The sequence below is a fragment of the Genypterus blacodes genome, unplaced genomic scaffold (assembly GCF_046128005.1).
Source record: "Genypterus blacodes isolate CSIRO-AG114 ecotype Tasmania unplaced genomic scaffold, CSIRO-AGI_Gbla_v1 ptg000042l_1, whole genome shotgun sequence".
NCBI classification, from domain to species: domain Eukaryota; kingdom Metazoa; phylum Chordata; class Actinopteri; order Ophidiiformes; family Ophidiidae; genus Genypterus; species Genypterus blacodes.
In genome coordinates this window covers 422,305-447,743 of record NW_027466855.1, presented here as the reverse complement: position 1 = coordinate 447,743, position 25,439 = coordinate 422,305, and the positions used below count along the sequence as shown (strand labels likewise).

The 25,439-nt window shown below is 42.3% G+C and overlaps 2 protein-coding genes across 3 annotated transcripts; one reads left to right on the top strand and one right to left on the bottom strand.

Annotated features, from left to right (window-relative positions):
- Positions 1-3,468: 3,468 nt before the first annotated feature.
- Positions 3,469-19,043, top strand: ylpm1 (YLP motif containing 1). Of its 2 annotated transcripts, XM_076148696.1 has the most exons (22): positions 3,469-4,301; positions 5,124-5,339; positions 5,520-5,708; positions 5,858-6,378; positions 6,609-9,413; positions 9,503-9,626; positions 9,845-9,980; positions 10,084-10,173; positions 10,274-10,448; positions 10,551-10,577; positions 10,669-10,859; positions 11,026-11,180; positions 11,268-11,330; positions 11,455-11,574; positions 11,696-11,872; positions 11,961-12,044; positions 12,150-12,233; positions 12,315-12,389; positions 16,204-16,255; positions 17,471-17,598; positions 18,101-18,289; positions 18,723-19,043. In XM_076148696.1, the coding sequence occupies exons 1-21, from the start codon at positions 3,744-3,746 to the stop codon at positions 18,245-18,247; spliced, it is 6,117 nt and encodes a 2,038-aa protein (XP_076004811.1). In that variant the 5' UTR covers positions 3,469-3,743; the 3' UTR covers positions 18,248-18,289; positions 18,723-19,043. The 2 variants fall into 2 exon arrangements, with proteins under 2 accessions (XP_076004811.1, XP_076004812.1); XM_076148697.1 differs by lacking the exon at positions 10,551-10,577.
- A 1,333-nt stretch (positions 19,044-20,376) lies between these two features.
- Positions 20,377-25,065, bottom strand: LOC142999241 (prospero homeobox protein 1-like). Its single transcript, XM_076148698.1, has 4 exons — positions 23,709-25,065; positions 23,456-23,557; positions 22,885-23,079; positions 20,377-20,621 (listed from the first exon to the last, which is right to left on the bottom strand). Exons 1-4 carry the CDS (start codon positions 24,993-24,995, stop codon positions 20,457-20,459), a joined length of 1,749 nt encoding a protein of 582 aa, XP_076004813.1. The 5' UTR covers positions 24,996-25,065; the 3' UTR covers positions 20,377-20,456.
- Between the last annotated feature and the right edge of the window lie 374 nt (positions 25,066-25,439).

The following is a 25,439-nucleotide window of genomic DNA, read 5'->3' as shown; positions in this document are numbered from 1 at the left end:
TTATTATGGTGAAGCTCCCTCACTATTATCCTGTGTTATACTGACAAAGACCTAGAACAGGATTTCTTTGTTTATTGTATATGGTGATATTCAAGTGTATTTGATTCCAAGTTGTTGTAAAAAAATGCAATTAAGGACCATATTACTCACAAAAAGTCCTTTCAATTTAATGTCCTCAGCAAAAACATATATATCACATAATTCAAACCAACAGCTTTACACTGGTTGTCAGTAAACACCATTTTGTTTAGATCCCTTTGCATCCTGCGGTGCATTCTTGACAATCAAATATGGAGAGATTTTCAGACCTCAGCTTTGTAAACTCCCCCTGCAATTTGTAACACTTTGATTTATTAATTAATATTCCTCTCTCAAGGTCTTTTCATAAACCTCATCATTAATAAAAGCAGACATTCAATTAGCAGCCAAATCTTGATTGCCAATTTTGTCATAACAGTCTCTCGTTCTGTGCTTTTTTTGGTTCCTTATAGCTGGAAGTCTGGTGTGGGTAGGAAGAATTAACTAATTTCATTAATCTAATTGTCATCGCTTTCAACCATCCCACTAATAAGTACAAATTAATATGATTAATCAATTTGACGACATAAACTCATTCAATTATAGTTTTTCAAAGGCAAGTGGGTGTGTTGGGGTGATAGGGAGGTACGGGCGAGTGAAGGGAGGTGGGCAGTGGAGCAGCTTGCTCTGTGTAGAATCCAGCCCACAAAATTGAAGTCCAGTCAGGCAATTAGTCATTGTGAATGATAAATAAATGGTGATGAAATGTGGAGGGCAGATACCCGACTAACACTCCTTTCCACTGATTCACTTCAATCTCTTCATTCTCTCATCTTTGTTCACTTTTGGACCAAACACACTCAATTGTTCAGACAATAAAACGGGTTTTCATTCAGGATTTGGGAACAAAAATAATAGATTTGTGTCCATCTATATTCTCTTTATGATGTCGATACAAAACATATTATAACCTGAACAAAGTGATGAAACAGTTAATTGTTTACTTTAGTTCTGGAAATTGTATCAAAATTTGACATTTTCAATACATGCATTTATACATTATCCATGAAATACAAGGTTTGTTTTGTTATTTAATTGAAGTGTATCAAGAGGATTGGATGCATTTGGGAACTAGCAGTTTGTTAGGTACATCGCGCAACAGAATACAATAAAATAACCTACAATGAATCTTATTTTGTTGACATTATGCGAGAGAAGTGTTAACTCAATGCTGCAGCAGTTTTAGGGGCCATAGTTGCAGTGTTGTATTGGATTGCATTATAGTAAAAGGTGTTTCTAATAATTTGAATACCTCCTTTTACATACACAGGAGGGGAGCGCAGAATATTAGAAGGACCTCTCAATGTAATGTAATCAACACCTCCAGTAGTATGAGCTGCTGCTAGTCTAGATTGATGGGTCTGAAGTCTGCTTACTTGGAGCAGCTGCTGCGATCTGATTTGTATATTTTAGCTCTATTGTGCTGAGAGGAGATGTGCTGGCACAGCGGTTTGGGTGATGCCCTTTAATGTGCTCTATCTTATCAGGCCAGCATCAACCTATTCAAACCACTGTCTGATTGAGTAGTGTGATGTTATTTGGATCTTACATTGGGAATAGTATTTAGAGGTGGTGTCTCTAATTTGTGAAGTGAGGTATTATAGAGGAGACAATTAGACCTAGGTTCGATTGGCGTATAGAGGCTTGGATGCTGACAGTGAAGAGGCTTTCAAATGTCATACCAATTAATCTATCCAGCCATCAAACAATATTCTGGAAACAAAGTCAGGGGGGCGATCAATCTGCATCACTTTTCTCCTCACCGGGTTATGGGAAAATTGATTTGTCAAACAAAGCATTTTGGAAGCAGTGCATGGACTTGTTCAGGATCCATTAGCCTCCATTGAGCATTTTGTTTAACATAGGATTTTCATCACAGAGAAAATGCAGTGTCCTCAATACTGTGAGCTACAACTTTACGATTTCTGATTTCTTTGTTCTTGCTTAGATGGCTTTAGAAAGTGCTGATCAAGATTGAAAAGTGCTAACTTCTGATGTATTTGGGAATATTTGGCTGCTGTTTTTGCTTTGTTACATTCCCCCAAAAACAGCAACAAATAGAGCAAAAAAAAAAAGCTTATAATTGAAGACTGTTTTATGGTGAACAGATGAACAGTGACTGTGCCAGCTTATGTATAGAGTAAATCCCACCCCTCCCCTCCAAAAAGCACAAGGCATTAGTCCCATATCAGTATTATTGTACACTGCGGGGCTATCCTGCCATCCTATACAGCATGGCTTCCTTAAGCTGTATCATGCAATTCCCTGTGCAGTGTATTGTTCTAAGACAGAACTGTATCACATTGTGCCCGTCATGCTGTTTTAGAGGGGAGAGAGCTTCCTCTATGGGATTTCTCCCACCCCCATCCCCTGATAATGTGTCTCTCCCTAAAGGCTAGGCCTCTGTGACCTTGTCTTATTCATCGAGGGCGTCTTAAGCGAAAGAACTGAATCCTGAATGGGCCATTTCCCCTCTTTTAACACCCCTTTAATGTCATCAGTGAAATATGAAGTCATTAGGCGATATTAAAACACTGCTGACAAACTAATTAACGGGAGACATTAAACAGGACGGGCTTGATTAATCCGCTTTAACGATTCTTTTTAAGTGGTTCTGGTCAAAATTAATACAGATTTACTGGTGATCTTAAGAAAAAATACTCTTATGTGTATCAGACCTCAAGGGCAACCTAAAGTCAGCGGGTCTTTACCTCCCACTGTTGTTCTTCCCACCCTGTCCTCTTTTATTTAACACGGGAAAAGTAGTTCAGAACTCACACAGTTGGTTCACTGTGAATCTAAACAACTTCACAGACACGCTGTGTTTTTACCTGTGGGGTTCTTTTTCGAACTAGTTGCCTACTTTTATTTATTCATAGAGTATATATCATAATTGAGGACTTACAATTATTATTGTGGTTGTTGATGTTGCTGCTGCTGCTGATGGTGACGGTGATGATAATTGTTTTAAATGATCTGGGGGTTCTTCGATACAGATTTCTTTGTAAATGTCTCCCTCTAGTGGTTACTGCACAGACTGAGCCGCATGATTTCGCTGAGCTACATGTGATTTCTTTGTGAGAAAATGTCAGAAATTGTGCAAATCGAACACATTAAAGCTTGGTTCGTCTGACCAAATGCATTATGTGGTCTTTGTTTTTGTATTTAAAGTGGTATTGGTATATATATATAATTATTATACGTGTGAATAATGAATTATTATGTTGGCGATTAAATATATTCTATTTATGTTTAGAATTCACCTCTGGATTCTGAGTGAGATTTATGGATATTAATAATGATTAATATGATTATTGTGAGCCAACAAGTTTGGTCGGAAATGGTGTAGCTGCGTGGGACGTATTTCCGGTCCTCCTAGTGGCGAGCAGCATCACTACAGCCATTTACGGTACCACCATTTCTATGCTGCTTTTCTCACCGGTTTTCTGTACGTCAAACAAACATTTCATTTGCGCCGCGATACATATTGTTCCCGGTCGTTGGTGTGTCTGTAAAAGTCGTCACTCTGCGTTCGGGGACAGACACGCAATGAAAACAAGTCACTTTTCTGAACGGTAGGTCAACCTGAGCTGTTAGCATTGTTAGCCGCACAGACTCCCGGCTGTATGTGAGCACAAAGGCCTCCTCACACCTCCGCTCTCAACATGTTTCCCTCCTGGGGGAATTATGGAGGCCCCCAGTCGCAAAACTATGGACCACCTGGACCTAGAAAGCCGCCGGTCGGACCGGGGACGGGGTACGGCGGCATGGAGGCCCCGTCGACCGGCTCCCTCTTGTCCACACTGCAGGAGCAGCACCTCCAGCAGATGCAGCAGCTACAGATGCTCCACCAGAAGCAGCTTCAGTCTGTTCTTCAGCCTAACAATGCTTCCAATACATACGGGGGACTCGCTGGTGGCTATTCGGGGCCCTCTTGGCACCCAGAGGGGTCCGGACATGTAGACGGCGGCTTTGGTGCCCAATTGCACTTTAATAAGCCAGACGAGGCCACCACAGCTCCGGGGATGAGGGCTCCACCTGCTCCCCCGCAGGACCAGCCGCAGCCTCCGCCGCCACCTCAGCCCAACGAGCCCCTGCCCAAACCTCCCCCGCCAGAGTCCCCGGCACCCAAACCTCCTCTGAACAACGGAGCTCCCCCGGCCGGAGAGGTGAATAAGAAGGATACCGCCTCAGCACATGACGAGAAGTCTCGCCATTTGCAGGTAATAACTTTATTTTTGTTCTGCCGATAACCAAACTTCAGGGTGTAAAACAAAAAGAAAGGTAGACTACAGAAGGCTCAAGTTTGCGAACATCATTAATTCAACCCTTTAATAGCATTAAAACATTAATAATGTAGATTTAATTCTGACCGAGCCTTAAGAATAAGTTGATGACCTCATTCTCTACCAAATTGTAACATCTACCCTCTCATGGCCAACCCGAGGCTGCAGCAGCTGTTGTCAATGTCACAGGCTTTGTTGACATCTGAGCTGTCTGATTGGAATTCAATGCACTGTTAAGATTGATGACAGACGAAGAACAACAACACGCAGAAGAGCTGAAGTATCTGATTGTATTATCAGTATGTTTAGACACAAAGGGTGATGTGTTTAAGTAGTTCTGTGTAAGAAAATACAGAAGAAGAACACTTGTGGTACTGACTTCATTTGTAATCATGAGGTTTAATTGTTTAACTTAACGTTTAGATTAGTATGTTTTATATAGACATACAGGATTCTGCATGTTAAGCGGTCATTTGGTAATGATGTTTCACCGCCTTCATACTAGCCCTACCAGTTCGCCCTAACCCCAGCTTCCCTTGACATTAGTGATCTGGCATTTATATAAAACTGTTTACAAATGTATTTTATTTTGAAAATTGGTGTTTTATTGTTAATTGTATCCTTCTGGAGACGTTTGGCGTTCAGGTGTGCCGGCTTTCGAATGGTTCACTACAGCATATATTTAAAATGAACTCATCATTGAAATCAATAGATAATATAGACATTTTATATCCAATACTTTTTCCCTTTTTCACCCAGGAGCAACAGCAGCTGTGGTACCAAAAACATCTTCAGAATTTACAGAAGTTGAAGCAAGAAAAAGCCAAACAGAATCAGAAAGATGGTGACATTTCAATGCAGCCTCCAACTCACAGCCACACAGCCCCTCCTCCTCCATCAGAACCACCCAAAGGTGCACCTCCACCACCGCCGCCGAAGGAGGAGCCTCCAGCACCTCCTCCACCTCCAGTAGAGGTACATTTGTCTTGGTTGTGTCAGCTGTCGTTAGGATATTGTAATCATTTAGAGGAACACCATCATCTGAAACGCATGCATATCAGAAATGCATTGTCCCCATTTCAGAAAACACCTTTCATTTCCTCTTTCTGTCTATATTGTAAATGAGTGAGCTCACGTTCTTCTCCTTTTGTTTAGCCGGAAGTCCAGCATGACCCAGAGGAGGCTGCCCGCCTTCAACAGTTACAAGCTGCAGCAGCACAGTGGCAGCAGGTTCAGCAGCAAAGGGCAGGGATTCAATACCAGGCTCTGATGCAACAGCATGAGAAGCTGCAAGAGATCCTGGAAAAGTATCAACAGTTGATTCAGCATCCAACAAACCTTCAGGTGGGTAAATGGTTGGAGCTTTCTTTGGCAGCTGATACAAGTCCTTTGTCTTGAGACACTTGGCATGTGCATACAATGAAAATAAGGAATGTGATCACATTTTCAGACACATGACTAACAGCGTCTCTCTCTGATGTCCTTTATTGTAGTCTATGTCTACTGAAGCACAGCTCAGGCACTATGAAGTCCAACAGCAGCAGTTTACACCTTTAATCCAAGACTGGGATCGCTCCTTCGTCCTCTGGTACGAACAGTTCCAATCTTATCCCCACAAAGATCAACTGCAAGACTATGAACGCCAGTGGAAACAGTGGCAGGAACAGATGAACGCCACTAAGGGCCACCTTCAAGAGCGGGTGGCTACTATCCGCGCCATGGTACCGTATGCCTCAAGCCAGTACAATAGTGGCGTGATGGGACAGTTTGCGCAGTACCCTGGACAAGACGTGCAAATGCAGCAGCACGCAGCAAACCCGGCTCTGCAGCAGGCGCCTCCCTCAGGTGCCGCTGCTCCCGGGTCCCAAGCTCCACAGTCCAAGGACTTTGGGCCACATTCAGAACCACCTGCTGCACCTCCTGTGATAGGAAATAGCCCTTCTTCTGGCATAGGAGTTACACCCACAGCTAACTCCACTGCTCAGCCGCTGAACTTTAACAGCAGAGGTCCAAGGTGAGCCATGAGCTGAAGGTTTGAAGCAATGTTTTATGAACTATGTTGTTTTTCGTCTCTTATTCAGGTGGAGGATTTGTTGAAGCAGTGTTATATTTTTATCTCATAGTCAGAAGGCAGATAAGATCCAATATGATCAACATGGTTTTAGATAAAGTTTATATTACAATTCCATAGGTCTGTCATTGAGCATCATTGCCTTTTATTAAACTTTTTTGTCCTGTTTGCAGAGGAATCACCCCCAGATTTGACCCGCCAGGGCAGCGGTTTGATGGTCCCCCTAGATTTGACCAACCAGGCCAGCGGTTCGATGGCCCCCCCAGATTTGACCAACCAGGCCAGCGGTTCGATGGCGCCCCCAGATTTGACCAACCAGGCCAGCGGTTCGATGGTCCCCCTAGATTCAACCAATCAGGACAGCGGTTCGATACTCCCCCAAGATTTGACCAACCAGGCCAACGATTTGATGGACCCCCTAGAGTTAACCAACCAGGGCAGCGATTTGATGGACCTCAAAGATTTGACCAACTCGGCCAAAGGTTCGATGGTCCCCCTAGATTTGACCAACCAGGGCAGCGGTTTGATGGACCTCAAAGATTTGACCAACTTGGGCAGCGTTTTAGTGGTGCCCCCAGATTCGACCAGCCAAGGCAGCGTTTTGATGGACCCCCCAGGTTCGACCCGCCACGCCAGCGCTTTGATGGTCCCCCCAGATTTGACCCGCCACGCCAACGCTTCGATGGTCCCCCCAGGTTTGCCCCACCACCGTTTGAACAGTCCCCAAGAGGAAGCCATCCCCTAAGACCACCAATTCCTCCATCTCAGTTTGAGCACCCTGCTGGGCCCCAGGACAAAGAACAGCAAGGTCTCCAACCTAAGACGGATTCAGCCATTAAACAGCCAACCAGTACAGACTCCAAAACTCCTGTAAAATCCACCGAGCAGTCGCCGGCTTCAAAGGATAATGTATCGGTAAAAGAGCCAGATAATATGGCCGACGACAACATGATTGGAACTGGTGGATTTTTTATCCAAAACGACCCGATTCCTCAAACATTAAAAACAAAGTCTGAAGAATCGAATGGCAATAGTACGGACAAAAATGATGAATCTAAATCTGCCAGCACTAAAACAACTGTGACTTCTGCTGTCGCATCAAAAGACATTGGTTCACAAAGTGCCCCCAAACCAGACGGGCTACTGACAAATAAACCCAGTCTGGATCCAAAGCCCCCTGTGACTCAACAGGAGGCTCAGGCTTCTGGGCCAGCACAGGCGAGACTGGAACCTCCGAGGCCTCCTCCTGGCAGAGGAAGGGGCCAGCCCCAAGTACCTCTCCAAGGGCCGGGGCGAGGACGTGGACAAAGGGGGCGTGGTGATTTTAGGGGACCCAACAACATGCCACGTGGAGAGGACATGAATGAAATGTCTTATGACTACATCCCACCTACAGAGGACTTTCGGTTGCAGGAAGATCAGCAGGAATATCAATGGGATGATCCTTCATATGAGGAATTTGGTGGGGAGGAATCAGACGCACCCCATGGACAAGACATGTGGGTACCAGAAGAACACCACTTCCAATCTGAGGAGGACTATTATGAAGAGCAGGTTGGAGGACCATCTGTGGGCAGAGGAGGTCCTGCTATGAGAAGAGCAGGCCCCCACATGGGCAGAGGAGGGCCCCCTATGGGGAGAGGAGGTTTCCCTTTTGGTAGAGGAGGACCCCCTTTTGGAAGGGGAGGACCACCTGGAGGAAGGGGAGGACCACCTGGAGGAAGAGGGGTACCACCTGGAGGAAGGGGAGGACCACCTATGGGTAGGGGACGACCGCCTATGGGGAGAGGAGGGCCACATATGGGTCGGGGAGGGTTACCTCTGGGCAGAGGAGAGCCCGTGGACAGGAGTTGGGACGGACCTGAGACCTCAGAGTACTCGGAAGAAGGGGACCCTTACTGGGAAGAATGGAGACCCCCAGTGAGAGGCATGAGACCCCCATTTCCACCTGGCAGGGGTCGTCCCCCACGTGGTCATCCCAGTTTCATGTACCCAGGACGAGGACGCCCTCCTCACCCTGCACATGGACCAATGGATCATGAGCCATTAGGCCCCGAACTAGAAACAGATGATTCAGAAATGGATCCAATGAGTCATCCCATGTTCCATGGGCGTGACCCTCATGGCCACCCTATGCCTCCTGATATGGGAAGAGGCCGACGTCGCGTACCTCCACTGCATGATGGGATGGATCCCATGGTTGAGCCATCGTATGATGAAGGAATGGAAGGAGAAATGGCGTGGCACCACGCCCCGCGTGGCAGAAGACCTCCGGCCCCACATGAGTTAATGGAAAGAGGAGGGGTGAGGAGGCAACCGATGGGTCGAGGGATGGGTAGAGGCCGACCAGGTCCACCTAACAAGGAATACGAAGAGGAATACAGAGAGGGTTACTATAAGGATTATGGTCATGGTGAAGGCAACTTTGGCTGGCGGCCACCCCGGGACTTCCCTCCTGAGGAGTTTGAGCGTGAGGACCCTTACAGTAAGCGTGAATGGGATGGGGAGCGTCCACTTCCTGAAAGAGACTTCCCTCCCCGCATGCCACCACCAGAACGCTTCAGAGATGAACCCTGGGTAGAAGAAAGAGAACGAGGTGGCCCGTATTTATATGAAGAGCACGACAGGGGTAGAGTTGAACCCAGACCCCATGAGTACAGGGATGAGCCGCCATATCGACAGGAAGAGTCGGCGTACCCGCCACCTCATTCTGAGTGGGATAGGACTTCTAGATATCCTCCGTCACCCAAGAGGCCGTGTCCTCAAGACTATGATGAACGCAGACCTCGCTATGACTACAGAGAACAGCCTCCTGTGGCTCTTCCTCCACCGCCATCCCAAGCTGCACCTGTCACAAATGTGCCACAGAGCTCGGTTGATCCAGAACCTCATGGAAACAGTGGAGCCGGTGTCCTGGCCCTCTCTCAACGTCAGCACGAGATCATCTTGAAAGCTGCCCAGGAGCTTAAATTAATCAGGTAATAGAGTAGTTGTTACTTACATCATTGCTGTCATGTTTATCACAATGTGAGTGGTTCTTTAACTTCCATTTGTTTTTGGTCTACAGGGAAATGCAAGAGGGGAAAACTGTTGCAAGTGAACCTCAGCCTGCACCTCCCGAAATCCCATCTGACCTTCCTCGAGGTCTTCTGGGTTTGGAGATCCCTCCTGAAGTTCGGAACGCTCTGAAGGTAAATGAGAACTTTTTTTAGACCCGTTGGCGAGAATGCATTGTTATTAGTCATGACTTTTAAACTATGTCGTTCATATTACAGCAAACATGGCCTGTAGCAGTCGTTAATGTCCTGTCTTGCCCAGCCCTTGTAATAATGCAATGTTGATACTACTTTTTATATAATGTATTTTGTATTCAAACAATTAAAACATGCATTGTAATTTTTATGTTTAGGGAATGGTTTCAACTGGACAAACCGATCCGGCGTCTTGGGATTCCAAACCTACAGCCGCAGATTACCAGCCACCTCTCCCTGCCACCTCCACACCTACAGTGATTCCAAAGACTGTGGATTATGGGCATGGACATGGTATGCACAACAAAGAGGAATCCCTTTTAAATATACTTAAACCCTAACAGTGTGACAGGTGAAGTTTCATCACTGTGTCACTGATATGAACTCTCTGTTTTAGAGCTTGGTGGCACTGTTGAGCGGATATCTTATGGTGAGAGAATCGTGCTCAGGCCTGACCCAGTACCTTCAGACAGGGGCTATGAAAAAGGTGAGCAAGACTAAAACTGCCAAATATCTTCTGCCACTCCAGCAGTCATCGTTTTTTGTTGAGTGTTTTTGCTGATGAAGTGTTTTAATCTTCCTTTTAGAATCTCTTGGACCCAGAGACCCGTATGGCAGAGACCCGTATTATGAAAGACGATCGGACCCCTACATGGACCGCCGGGACTACAACAGAGAGAGGGACGTGTACAGAGACAGGCCTCCACCTGATTATGAAAGAGAGAGGGAGAGATTTGACAGAGATCGCTATAAAAGTGACAGGTAATAAGTTTTCTATCAGTGGGTCTAACACCCACATTTCCCTAAATTTCCTGGAGTTGTGCTGCTTATGTAATATTGTTTTCTGTTTGTTTTTGATTCAAGCACACAGTCCATGGTTGTTGAAGACAGGTATCTCAAATTGTGATATCTTGTGTGTGGGTTTGAAATAGAGGTTTTGTTGGGACATTAAAACCCAATTGTCTGCTCTTCTTGTGTCCAGACACCCACTTGGATCCCACCCACGCCCCAGCTACAGGGAAAGAGACAGGGACATCCGAGACAGGGAGGAAAGCGGCGGTCGAGACAGAGACGATCATTTTGGAAGGCCCGGCTTCGATCGACCTCCCTACGAGCGCACTTCACTTGAACGCAGCGGGTCAGAGCGTTACGGACACGGCTCTTCACCATACAGTGCGTTCAGTCCTCCATTTGTTACCAAAATGCCTTTAGATGTACGCCACAGCTTTCATCTGATTCAGGTTTAGTTTCTGTAATAGTAAAATGGGCCAAAATAGGTAATGTGCAAAAAATAATAGCATCTGGAACAACAATAATTGAATTGTTTATATTTATGCAGTGGACAGAAGGAGCTATCCAGAGGACCGTGTGCCCGTTCCTCCTCCATCTCTCCCTCCTCCACCTCAGCCACCACCACGAATTGAGAAGAAACCAGAAATTAAAAATATTGATGATCTCCTCAAACCACCCGGCAGATTATCCCGGCCAGAGAGGGTTTGTAATAACTGTGACATTGTTACCACCAATAACACTTTCTTAGGCTTATAACAATGAGTATTCATTTAAATGATGTTTTCCCAGATTGTTATTATAATGAGAGGGCTGCCAGGAAGTGGAAAAAGTCATGTGGCAAAGCTTATACGGGTGAGTGGCTCCAAATAAATGTAGTATACTGTACATTACATCAATTAGTGTAACCCAGTTATGAATATCTTGTAAATACATGTAAATATGACATTTGCTTTTCAATTTTATTCATAATATAAAGGACAAGGAAGTAGACTGTGGTGGTGCCCCGCCAAGAGTTCTTGTTTTGGATGACTACTTCATGACGGAGGTTGAGAAAGTTGAGAAAGACCCAGACACGGGAAAGAGAGTCAAACGCAAGGTAAGTCAGGCATTTAAAGTGCTGCTCTAGCATATCCAGCATCACTGAGCAACTGGCAGATATCTATTACACATATTACAATAGATATGAACACATTTACAAGACGGTTTTTCTCTTTTAGGTCCTGGTGTATGAATATGAGCTGGAGATGGAGGAAACGTACAGGAACAGCATGCTAAAAACATTTAAGAAAACGCTGGACGACGGCTTCTTCCCCTTCATCATTATTGACACTATTAATGACAAGGTTAAGCATTTTGATCAGTTCTGGAGTGCGGCCAAGACGAAAGGTTTCGAGGTGAGTTTACTGTGGATTTGGAAAGGTTGTAATTATGTAGTCTATCCAGTGCTGAGGAGGTTTTATATTAAGTTCTATTATTCCCAAGGTGTATGTGGCAGAAATCACCGCAGACAACCAGACTTGTGCAAAGAGAAACATCCACGAGCGCACGTTGAAGGAAGTAACCAAGGTTTGTGAGCACATTTGGCTTTCCATGTGCATTTCCAAGCATTACTTATGTGTCCATTGCGGCTCATAAATTTAGCACACGCTTGACGCAGTATTCTTTATACAGATGTCTGACCATTGGGAACCTTCGCCACGTCATATGGTGCGTCTGGATGTGAGGTCGCTGCTTCAGGATGCTGCTATAGAGGAGGTGAGGTCATCAACATTTGACTTTTGTAGAAAATGCTTCGATCAGAATCAGCACTCAACTGACATGTGCTGGTGTTCCTAGGTGGAAATGGAAGACTTTAATCCTGACGATGAGCTCAAGGAACCCAAGAGAGAAGAGGAAGAAGAGGGTGAAATGGTAGGATATGCATTGTTTTCTATCTATTTGTTTTCACATTTAGTAATCCACATTAAAACATCTCAAGAAGTTAATAAAAAAGACAGCAGAATAGCAGACAAAATAATATTACACAACCCTAAATAACTGACAGCAAAAGAATGAATTTTAATAAGCAGACGTATATGCATTCAACATATGCAACACATGCTTTAGATATTTAAGAAGTAAACGGGTTCTTGAACTTTACATCTTCTCTTGGTTTTCGATGTGAAGGGTGCACAAATCTGCAGCAATCATCGATTTCTGCCCAAACTAGGATTCATGGCAGACATATGGCAGAATCTAAGACTATAAATGTGAGAAAAGGAAAAAAACACAGCTTTTAATCATAACCATATCTGTAATACTGTGACAACAACAAACGCTGTGAAAGTTTGTTAATGTGTCGCTAAGAACAAAACATCATTTACCCAATCATAATATTATAAATACACCTCTGTAATATCAATCTCATATCTGTATGATTTCAGTCTTTAGAGTAATTTACTGTTGATTTTAATTTAATAGAATGTTCTTAAGGTTGAGCTGGTTAATGTCCGTATTAGGATGTGAAGGAGAAGCAACAGCATCATATCTGCTGGCACATTGAAATGCTGTAGTAGCTTGACGTATTGCTTCATAGATCAGTCTCGCACTGTTTGTGCAGTTTTGTGTTTAATGCTCGTCATTTGCCAAATTGTATGTAATCTCATTCTGTCCAGCTTTGATGTGGATCATCTCGGGGTGGGTCACATGCTTTAAAAGTCAAAAAGATAAATGGAAATCTGAATGAAATCTTAACAGTGAAAATAAAGGTGACACAAATTGCTCAATATTTGACCATAACTTAACATTTACTGTGGCATCCTGGGAAAATGACAGCCATAGTTGAAGCTACAGGCCAAAGTGCAATATTACTTCTTTTTGCGCATCCATGTGGTTGACTGATGTAGTTTTCTTGCCTCAGTAGTAGTAGTAGTAGTTCCACACAGCTTCTGCATGTTGTCTTCTATTTATTTCTTTCATCTTGATTAGAATAGTCATTAAGGACTGAACAGGCGTTTACTTTTAATGGTGAACCTAATCATAACCGTCTCTGAGCTATCGGTCTAAGTCTTTTAACTTAAATGATACAGCAGTAATGACTGTGGCTTTGATTGCACATGTCAGGTGTGGCTATTACAGTTTCTTATCCTCTGATGCTCAAATACTAATAATAGAAGAAATTTATTTAAAAGTCTGTATAGATTTTCAATTTCATGTAGCTTACATATTTAGCTTGGTGCTGTAGATTACTACAGGATTATTACATTGATTATTTACAAATTGATCTTGACTTGTTTAGAACTTTCTTGCACTTTTTTTACGTGACATTTTATGCAAATGATGATTATGAACTTTAGGAAGCCTGCACACCAAAACAGAATCTCTGAAACTTGCATAAACATTTTATGCTCTTGGCTGAGGTGGTTTCTCTGATGTTTCGCATAAGACCAAATGTGATTAAAGCTGATGGAAACAGTTTATTCACGTTTAATGATGACATGTTGAGCACAGCAGCATCATATACGCTGCATGGTGAGCCCACACACACACATTTCAGTAGTGGCTTGATGTCAACAAGTGCCTGCATAATGTCACAAAGTCCCAATACCTGTCCGCTGGAGGGTGAACGCTGTGTCATCACGCACTCTGAATGCTAGCGGTTTGTTGTCTGCCAGGTCAGACAGGTCTGACGTTTCCAGCTCATTACTTCTTCACAGATTGCCTTACTCAACAATGGATGCTTGTTTTGCTCATACCAATGTTATAAGTATTCTTCATGGGGTGTCTTGCTTTCGACATTTGTTCATGTTGAGTTAAAACACCCTGAGATAATTTGGGTAATGTAGTTGATGGAAACTTTCACTGATCCGCCTCTTTATTTAATAGAATATTCAAAAATGAAATATGCGAAACATCTGGATGAAAACCCAGCGCCTGATATTGCAGTTTAGATTTCATAAGTAAAGTTGTCTTTACTCTTTGTTGTAAACTCTTCCTGACATCTCTAATTGTGTTTCGCAAGTAATCAAGAAGTGTTTACAACAAATCCATTCTGGTCGATGAATAATGACAAACTATGCTGTAGTGCCATCATTCCACCTTTCCAATATGATATTAGAATATAAATGTTTGGCGTGCTGTCAGGACACTGTTTTAGCAAATGTGTGAAATAAATAAATGCACTCCAAACGATGGACTGCTAAAGCAGGAGCTCATCTCTTCTCAAAAGTTCACCATGAAGGGGTCATCACACTAATGAAAAGCAAAATAAAATGTGCTCCCGGTTAAACCACGCTGCTTTGTGTGGAGGCCACAGAGGAATTTCGCCTCCTTTGACGTATTTCTGCAAATCTAGACTCTCTAAACCTGTCGTATGCAAACCCACAGATTAAACTATCTTTGATTTTGAAAATAACTTTTTGTGAAAATGTACATATTACTTACTACTCACACTATATCAGGTCTCCAGCTCTTTAATAGAGGTTTAAATATGACTTTTTGTGTTACTTTGGCATCACTAGAAAATGCTTAACGGACTGCTGATTGGTGATATTCAGTGTTAAATTTTGTTCATCCAACAGATTTTAAATTTCATTGCCCGTGCTTCCAAAAAAGGTTTATAAGTAATAAGCAGCAATACAGCAACACAGTTGAACACTTTGTTTAAAATGGAATCGAGTTGTATAAAAGACAATCGGAACAACTTTGACCCATTCACAAATAAAGTTTAGGAAGAATAAACAATGTGGACCACAAATGCATTTAGGCTCAAATATTCAGAATGACAAAGCCATTGATGAACTATACTATATATATATATATATATATATATATATATATATATATATATATATATATATATATATATACATAGTACACCATTTCAAATATTGTGAATTTTCCTTTGTTGACATATCAGCTTCGTCTTGATTGAGTCTCTGACATTAACCCTGGATTATTCAGTTTTCCAAGTGATCCTGAGCTGTTTCACAAAATCATTCATCTCAAACCTACAGGTGTTGGGGCATTTTGTGCTTTGGTAGCTGGATCAGCGCCTTTTTAAGTTGAAAGTTAACTGCAAATCATTAAGCATTAAGTTCCTTTGGATTTTCTTTATCTGGCATCTGAAATCTGATAACATTAATAAACATTGCATAAACTAAGCTTTGTCTTTAGGTATCACAGGATCAATAGTGAACATTTACTCATGCCCAGCTGCAGTAAAAAAGATTGTTTGTGTACTTCATATCAAAGAAAAGCATGTGCTTATCTGAGATCATTTACTACACAATAAATCATCTTGCAAGATTCAATTGCACGCAAATAATGTCACAATAAAAGCCAAGAAAGAAATCTGTAGGGGTGTAAAAGTTACTGGTACAGTTGACATTTTATCTAAATTTCCACTTTACTTACCAATTGTCAGCATTTCCTGTTAAATAGCTCACTGAGCTTAAAAGACTTGTCTAAATATATATAAGATGTGTTCACACAAATATTAGCAAAATTCTCAAAACCAGCAGAGATGTTTGCATGCCAGAGTCTCTTCTGTCTGTTCTACCTGATTCATCATGCAGATTGCAGTTGACATTGTTGTCGTTTAACTTCCGCTTAACCAGTTTCCTCTCTTTTCAGCCACCCTGTTGTCCCCCTTTCTCTCTCTCTCGCTCTCTCTCTCTCTCCTTCCCTCCCCATGTCCCTTTATCACTGAAAGTTAACTGTTGAAGTGTTTCTCTTAACAATTTAGGGCTACATTCCAAAAAGCAAATGGGAGATGGACACGTCTGAGGCAAAACTCGGTAGGTACTCCCAGCTTTGCCTTTTATTTGTTTTTCTAATGTTGCGAATAATCGCTCCGTCTTCTTCTCACTGTGTCACCAAGAGTTTCAGCTTTATACGCTGTGATTACTGCAGGTGACTTCTCCAAATGTCCGCTTACTTCATATCGTTGATGACGTGTCTCAAGCTTTTATGTGATCATTGCTGTAGAAATGTGTCGTTGACCATAGATTGTTATTGATGAGCACAAGAAGAGGTTAGGCCTGCACCATGTTGGGGGGAGAGACATTGCATTGCTGTTTTCACAACTTCTTTTGTAATCATACTGTTATGAAATGCAAGCATTAGATGTATTCAGGTAATTTTGTAGTTGTGCTGTTGTTCCTAGTCACCACCAGGTGTCAGTATAATGCAGGGAGGTGTGTGTGTGCGTCAGAGTACTCTTAAGCATACAGTGTGCTGCTGAGTGACATCTTTTCTTCCATATTTTGCATTCCAGTCTTATTCCGAGCTTTATTTACCAAGTCTACAGATATTACACGTACACTTGTCAAAGAAGCCCAAAAGAAAATGTCAGAATGCTTGGGTTGCTGCTGTGAGACGTAAATGTGTAATAATGTTCAAGATTAGTTGTTTATGCACGCTTGCTTGTGGCACTTCCATTACAGTGCAGCTACTACTGTCACCAGTGTCTGACTCGGCTAAATAAGGGTCCCGTTTGTCTCGAGGGTCTGTCTCTGTGCGCCCTGTCTATACCATTTTGTGCCCTTTTTGTTTTACATAAGTATTTGTGATGACTCGTCATTCTGTAGAGCTAGATCAGCTGCTTCTGTCTGCTTCTATCTAATGTGCACTCCAAAGAATCCAACAATGGAATTAGTACTAATTCCACTGGTCGGGTTTAGGACCTTGGTGTTCACAAAATGCGATGTCAGTGCTGACGTCCCGCATTGTGCAGGCCGAGACGAAACAGCCCATCTGTGATTATTTATTTACTGTTGTCCGTTTGCTTTTCTTGCACGCAGCATGACTGAGAGTCTTTCATGCTGTGGTTATAGACCGACTCATGCTTCTAAATGAGGAGAAGATGCTTTAATGCATGAAAGAATGTCACAATGTCAAAGTGTAGCTGGTGAGGCAGATTAGAGGAAGGTACCTTGACCCTCAGTCAGTGAAGTTCATGGTTTTAACGTGAGGGCGGAGGTGAACTTGAAGGCAATTTTCCTTTTGTACAGACAAGTTGGACGGTCTGAAGATCGGCGGGAAGAGGAAACGTGAAGGCGAACACATGGCAGGCATCGAGGACTACCTCCAGCTGCCGGACGACTATGCCACACGCATGTCCGAGCCCGGAAAGAAACGGGTAAATAGACGCGACGGCGCTCTAACGCCATGTTTACATTCACACAGTAGACAGACTGAGACGCTTCCTCCTCCTGAAATGCTCACATCTTCTGTGTTCTTTGCAGTTTGACATTAATATCATGTATGCACTATTATTTCCTTTTCTCTCCAAAAATACAGCGTCTTTACTCTTGAGTTCACTCGTGGACGTTAGCTGCTATGTCTAACTGCGAGCTGCTGCCTCACAAGCTAGCCGAGACTCCAGTTTTCAGTAATTGAGCAATTAATGCATTCACATGTTTATGCATTTGGAGCACAAATATCCATGGCAGTATTGTCCTGGCCGGTCTGCTGGATGGCCTTAGACTGATTTTGTTTGCTGCACATGTAAATGGAGCTAACGGGAATAAAACACTCAATGCAAAACACTAAGAAGTTGTTTTTCAATTTCTTTATTGGACATTTGAACAAAATGTGTCCGTTTCCCCACTCATAACACATCATCCTGCTTTTTGTTAAAGGTACGATGGGCTGACCTGGAAGAGCAGAAGGAGTCAGATCGTAAGCGCGCTATCGGCTTTGTGGTGGGTCAAACGGACTGGGAGAGAATAACGGACGAGAGCGGTCAGCTGGCGCAGAGAGCTCTCAACCGTACCAAGTATTTCTAAGAAGATTAACTTCCCCCTATTGTGTCGTCTCCTCGTTGAAAGGTACGTGTGAGTTACTACATAGAATAAAGGTTGTGGCGGCTCTAGATGTTACTTATGGATATGAGAAGGTGGCGTTTAGAAAGTTAACTTTAACACGTGATGCACTAATATCCCACTACTGCACTGCGAAGGTTCAGATGTTTAGTAGTTTTATTGAAACCTTCTGTGCAGTACATGTGTGGTTCAGATTGTTATAGTTGAGATCTGTGAGACGTTTGGTTTCACATTAATTCATCCATTTAAACCACAGCCTGGGGAAAGAACCTGAATCAATAATCTAGATGAAGTGCTGAAAACAAATCAAACCAACCCTCGCTAACGACAATTGGGCTGTTAGCCGATCTTGACGTATTTAGCGTTGAGCTCACGGATAGATGAGAATCACAAGAATCTATGGGAAGGCACAATCGTCAATAATTGTTTTTGTTTACAGGTGACCAGATTCTGAAAACACTGAACGTTACTTGAGGTGAAACGTGAGTCTCACCCAGGTGGGAGCACCGGTCCTAATGGAATTCTTACTTTGTTTCTTCAATGCTAAGGATCCAGTTAGTATTTTTATGTTTACTTTCAGAATAGGCATTGTGGTAAAAACTTATAAGTGAATAGTTTATTTTTTCTGTCACATTGTTTCCTGTATGAATTCATGTTTGCATTGCTGTTTTATACTCAATGTGCTTAATGTACAGCTGTAGCATTGTTCCTCTGTCTTTGGATACGCATCGGGAAACAATAAAGTTTCGTCAAGGCACCATTTCGAAAAGTCGTAGCGCATTCGTCATTGGACCGTCTACCGCCGTTGTAAAGTGTCCCGTCGTTGACAATAATTGCTCAGTCCTCAACCAAACCGGAGCAGACTATGTTAGAAACGATGCCACATCAACATATTCGGACAAGAAGGAATCCGTTGCTTCCCCCGATAGCCGACTGGCAATTCAAAAGTACAAAATCAGTTCATAGAATCGTCTGGGTTTCTGCCTGTGATCATCAGATACGTCATTGACTATTACCGCCTTAAAAGGACATATTCAACTTATATGATCACTTGCAGTCCTTTACCGTTTCATACCGCTGTGTTTTGTGTCTCAATGTCTTGGGGTTTAGAGTAAACATGCTTAATGACCAGTGATTGTTTGTTGTAAATATCACAGCCACAGTAGCACTTTATGTGATTACCAAAGGAGGGTATCGTGGTGCTCATGCAGCCTTAATATCAATTTGATTCAAGCAAAATGCAACAGAGGCCTTTTATTTTTACTGGTATGATCAAACTTTAAGGTTTGTCAAAGGTCAATCTCAAGTCAAGTCACTTTTATTTGTATAGCCCAATATCAGGTACGATGTCTCAAAGGGCTTTACAGTTCCGTGATGCATGCATGATCACGCTGAATGTGAGGCTGCGTACACCACACACACACAGGTTATGTTGACCTGTGTGTGAATTTAAACATCTCATTGATCCTCTGAACCCGGAAAAGGAAATCCATAATTTGCGCAATTGAGAAATTTCGACTATCAACATCATTTCTCGGAAAAACTGAAGACGAAACCTCGTGAAGTCGCCGTGAATGGAAAGACCGGCGCATTTCTACTGCCACGGGATCACAAGCTGGAGTGTTTGTAAAGCAGATGAACGGGTCGTTGTGGTGAGTATGGAAGACAGGAAGAGACGTTCCCATTTCAACGCACTATTTACCAAATCTGTAATTTCACAAGTTGTGTGTTTATTACATCAGTATTTGTCTCCATGTATACAGAACAACATGTAAAAAAGCAAAGTGTGTATTAAAACATATTTTCTCGTGTGGTGTGGATTTTATGCTGTGCTTATTAAACAATTTGTCCTGAAATCCAATAAAATGTCTTCTCTCTGTGGTATTTGTGCTGTGAGACGACAGAACAACACTAACTCAAATGAAGAATCAAACAAAATGTGTATTATTGCTATATAGTTTGTTTAATATAGCAAGAAAATACATTCTGTCAAACTACATTGTTCAGAGATGTAGGACGTCACAGATATTATGGAACAAAAAATGTTGAGCTCAGCAGACTACAGGTACTTCAGACTCAGATAATTACATTATAGTCTGACAATCATCACTTGATGCATGTCCATACTGTTACAATATCCTGATGCATGACGCCAAACAATGTGCGTTGGTTTTTATCCAGAGTGACCTTTGAATTCAGCCGGCACATCACTGTCCAGTTTACAGATTACCTTGTAGATGGCTTTCTTCCAGGACGGATCACGATCTCTTTGCATGGAGATGGAAATGTAAAATTCTCTCAGTGTAACTTCTGCAACCTCTAGGAATCTGTCAGGGACCTGTTAACCAACAGGAAAAGATCATGTAAGGCTCCATTGGCAGAACATGGGGTTTGGCACTTGACAGAATTCTTTGTATTCATAATTAAATGTGTCTCTTCAAGGTAAGTAATGAGCGGTGGGACCAAAGTGGGACATTGTAACTCACAATGCTTTTACTGCTTCATTTGGACCTTTGACTTAGCACTCTAAGCATCCACGAACATTTCTTCTGAGTTAATGACTTTCACTATTGCAACTCAAGATCTACGAGTCCTACAATTAAGGGTCAATTTTTGCTACACTTGGCTGCCAAAGTGGGCGTGGCTCATTCTTCAAAAAGTGCTGTATCTAATGAGTGAATCAGTCAACTGCAACCAAACTTGAACTGGTGCACTCGCTAATTTGTCACCAATGGTAATGATCAACTTCATGGTGGCGCAAAAACAAGTAATATCATTTCATTCTATTCCTTAAACTGATCCATCCATGTCGGCCAACAGTTGCAGCAAACTTCACACAAAGCTTCAAAATCTCACCCGCTACGTGCAAACAAAAAATATACTGCGTCACCAGATGGTGGCGCTCTAATGAGCCTTTTCATATTTTGGCCTGTAACTTCTTAACTGTTCTAATGGAATAGAGTGTATTTTTTTCCTCTATTCCATGGGTTGATGTGTTGCTTTGCCAGTCTTGTTCCCAATAGGAACATGGTCTAGTCAGGCACATGTTACATTTCATCATTGAGAGACGGAGGTGTAACTGGAGAACACTTGGGCCTTGAATCAATATCATTCTAGGGGATTTATATGTTTGAGGTACAAAACAATGCTTCAGAACCGCAAGTGGGAACACGGAGCTGCTGGAGGCGCAGTGTGAAATCTCATTTGCTCACAGACATCTTGGTGATTTATTCCATGGTGACCCTGAATTTACACACAAATGTCATCCCAACCTATTTCATTGTCTAAAACTAGTCTTTATAGCTTGGCAAAGAATGAGGACATTGCAGAAGAATTGTGCTGCTTACAGATTGAATTGAAGTTATTTTCACTGTACTGACTATTCTCTAAAATATACTACAAACAAGCATTACAGGAAGAAAAACCATGACTGAGTTCTTTATGCTGACTACACTTAAACACTGAAGCTTATTGACATTTATAAAGATGCTGTCACCTTTATTTTTCTGTCAAATGAAAATCCACTGTTACGGTATTGATCTGTATGGAAGTGAAAGCTCAAGTGCAGCAGAAAGCTGAAGGTTGCTGCTTCTTCCCCTTTTTCTGAACAATTGAACATCTGGAGCTCAGAAGCTGCAGTAACACGACTCCACAGACTCCTGTTCAAAGCCTCTGCTGCTGCTCAGGAGTCACACACTTTACCAAGCAGCTAACCAGCTTTATCTTCTTTATATTAAGCAGCTTCTGAACTATTCATTTGAACATTACATTTAGCTTTTCTGTCTGATTTCGAATCATTTTCAAAACAGTTGCTCCGGTGCTCTTCTAATTTCTAGGACACATTATGTCATTACTGTCATGGTCTCTTCATAATTCCTGATGAGCTAATTTCAAATCAAATGAATCTATAAAACAAATGTAATTAATTAGAAATTTCTACCACACAAAGCAAAACAACACCTAACCTAAAGTTGTTTTATCTATTGGTCTGTATTTGCCTTAAGCCCTCATTTAAACATGTGAATTGCAAAATGGTTAAATTGAGCATTAATGTATAAACCTATAGACCTATAGTATTTATGAGCCAAATACATTCTCTTAAAGTGCTCCATATGAGACACTAATATAACTGTGTTCAGATGCCTGTGTATATTTACAGCACATTTATGCTCATTTCAATTGTATTTTCTTAATTATTAAAATTATAATGGGAAATGGCTCATCACATGACGTTCCATCACAGCTCTTAAATCTCATACTGTGTCCCGCACTGTTGATACTGGAATTGATGCAGAACACATTTCTGCTCATATCTATGCGTTTGTCCCAGATATGAAAGTCCATATTGTATGGAACATTAACTTGGAACATCAGTCTGGCTCATTTGTTGATTATCTTTGCAGTGACTAATAATTGATACGATTATCTGTTTAAATCAACATAATGTAAGGAGATTCAGATGCAGAGAAGCCGATGAATCTGTGAGATATGATTGCACTGAAAACACGGAAATTCCACATCTGCAGTATGTGACCCACCAGCTCTTTCTCCATCCTGTGATTAGCAACATGAATTACAGGACGGTGCTTCTGTTACTTCACCTGGAAGTCGTTGGCTTTGTTGTAGTGCATGTTGAGAGCTCTGAACAGTTCTGATTCTCTCCCCACCGTCAGATCCCTCACATCGGCCACTCCTTCCATGACGGCGTGCCGGGCGTATTTCTCCATCTGGATGTAGTAGAACTCTCTGAAGTTACTGAACCACTTGATGAGCTGAGACGTGATACAACGTGTGAACTGAGAATGGAATAGGCAAGAGGTAAGAGCAAAGATCAAATGTGAAGGTAAGGAAAACTACTGTTGTATTTGTTATGTGTGTCATTTCTGTGTTAAGCTGCAATTTACAGTCATTCAAAATATATGAAGCAAATTGTTTTACCACATATTTGTACTGTAGTTTGTAGATGCGTGTTTACTTTTGACATCCTGATCTGGTGTTTGAATTCAATTGTTGAATAAAATAAAATTTTCAAAACAAATGAGCTTGTCAGGCTTTGTTTTTTTCACTTAACGTGGGTTAACTGAATTTCATGAACTAAGGCACTAAGTCATTGCTGGTAAGTGCATTTAAACAGTGTCAGGCTTGAGAGAAATGTATTGAAATCCTTCTTACCTGTACATCATTGAAACAGGTTTTCAGCACTAGTGAGCTTGGGTAACGAGTGTAGAAGAACATCAGCTTTGCTTTCTTCAGGTGGTTTGTGGTCAGACCCTCCTGAGCGCTCCAGGATTAAGGAAACAAATCACAGAGCAGAGGCACTTTGGCTTCTTAACATATTGCTGATGACCTCTTAAAGATGAAAATCATTTTAAGAAATTGTTTCCGGAAACAAGTTATTTTTTTATCAGAAACTTTAAAAGGATACATTCAAAACATACAGGTTATTCTTCAGAGGGTCGTGTGACTCCACCTTGACCTGAGGGAGACACAGACTGTCCAAAGTCAAAGTTGGGCTCCTGACAGATTTGGCGTTGACCTTTGACCTCACATTATGCAAGTTCCAAGACGCATCCGATGTCTCCAACTTTGCTTGACCGATTTGTAAGTATGTGTCTTGTAAGCATCTGAGGGCGTTTCGTTGGTTCTCTGACGTTTGATCCTCACACAGAGCAGCGCTGCGGCTGAGGAGGAATGCAGGTTTGGAACAATGCGGCGCTCCTGCTTTGGGCTGCAGGATTACCGGGCCGGATCGGGTTTTTTGCACAACCAATGAGAGAGCTTCAGTTTGGACATCTGGACCTCGCTCCTCATCATCCCCCAAAGGTGAAAGATTTGATTTATTATTTTTCCAAGCGGGTGATTGCGGCTGAAGATTTAGAGGAGCGGTGTCGGTCTCTACACCTCCCTCGGCTAAAAGAGGCAAGCTTTTGAAAATGGAGTCAACGGTCATACTGGCAGCTTTTGACAGTTCGTACTTTAAAACATCTGCTATCAGTTTTATTTTCTTAGGATTTGATTGGAAATAATTCATCAGCTTCACCTTTTTCCATCCTTGATATTTTCCTTGTGAGTTAGTCTCACTGTCACTGTGTGGATCTTTAAGTGTGTCGCTCAGAGAGATGTCTGGAGAGTTATTCCTCGTGGGATGTTCCACTTCTGAGAGACTTTCCTGACCCCTGTCCGTACTTTCAGTCACATCTACGTGGTGAAACCTTGTTCGGAGTTGCCTGAGATGCCGATTCGCACTTTGAGGCTGCGTCTTTGTGTGGTTGTTGTGACTCCTGTGACTCATCATCGTGTGGGCTTTGCTTCTTTCCATGTGGTCCTGATGGGGAGACAGGTCCTGCACCTGTCTGCCCTCCTCCTGCATGCTGTCCACCTCCTCGTGCTGGCTTGCGGTCGCAGTTATATCTGTACAAAGCATACCGGGAGAGCTGGTCATGCCTTTGATGATATTTTCCACTCTGGCACGCTTTGCTTGGTGGCCTCTGTTCTGTGTCCAGTCATACTGACCACGAGAATTGGGGGAAGGTGAGCGGGGCCTTCCTGTGGACATAGGTGCAGTCGTGCATTCACCGGATGGACTGAGATCCACCTGTTTGAAGCATGAACCAGTATCAGTGCCGCTGTAACAAACACTTTCCGGTGCGATCTTACTGTGTCCTTTAAGTGAAATCACAGACGCAGCCGAGCCGTCTAATCGCAGTGACATGGGGTCAGGTTGAAATGTGGGAAGATGCTTTGCAGTGCAGCTGTCAAGGCAGAAGTTAGAATATGGGCTTTTACTCCAAAGGTTTGGATCCATACTTCCTGAATAAATAAAAGAGAAAGATTTACAATTGTTTTTAGAAGTTCTTGGAGTGCTTACAATTACAAAATGTCTTTAAGGAAGGTAATATTGCAGTTAATTTAAATATTCATGTCAATATTTTAAATGTTCATATTGTTGTTCACACTGTCTTTTAGTTATCATTCAAAAATTAAGCATTTATTATTTATTTACCAAGTTAAAAATATTTTATTTCAGATAACAGAATCCTCACTCATGCAAATTATTGCGCCTCTTAAATTGACGACTTTTTTTTAATTGAGACTCAATTTTCAATTCAAACTTGTCAGACTGAATTAAACACTTATATAGCCTAATTTTCACTTG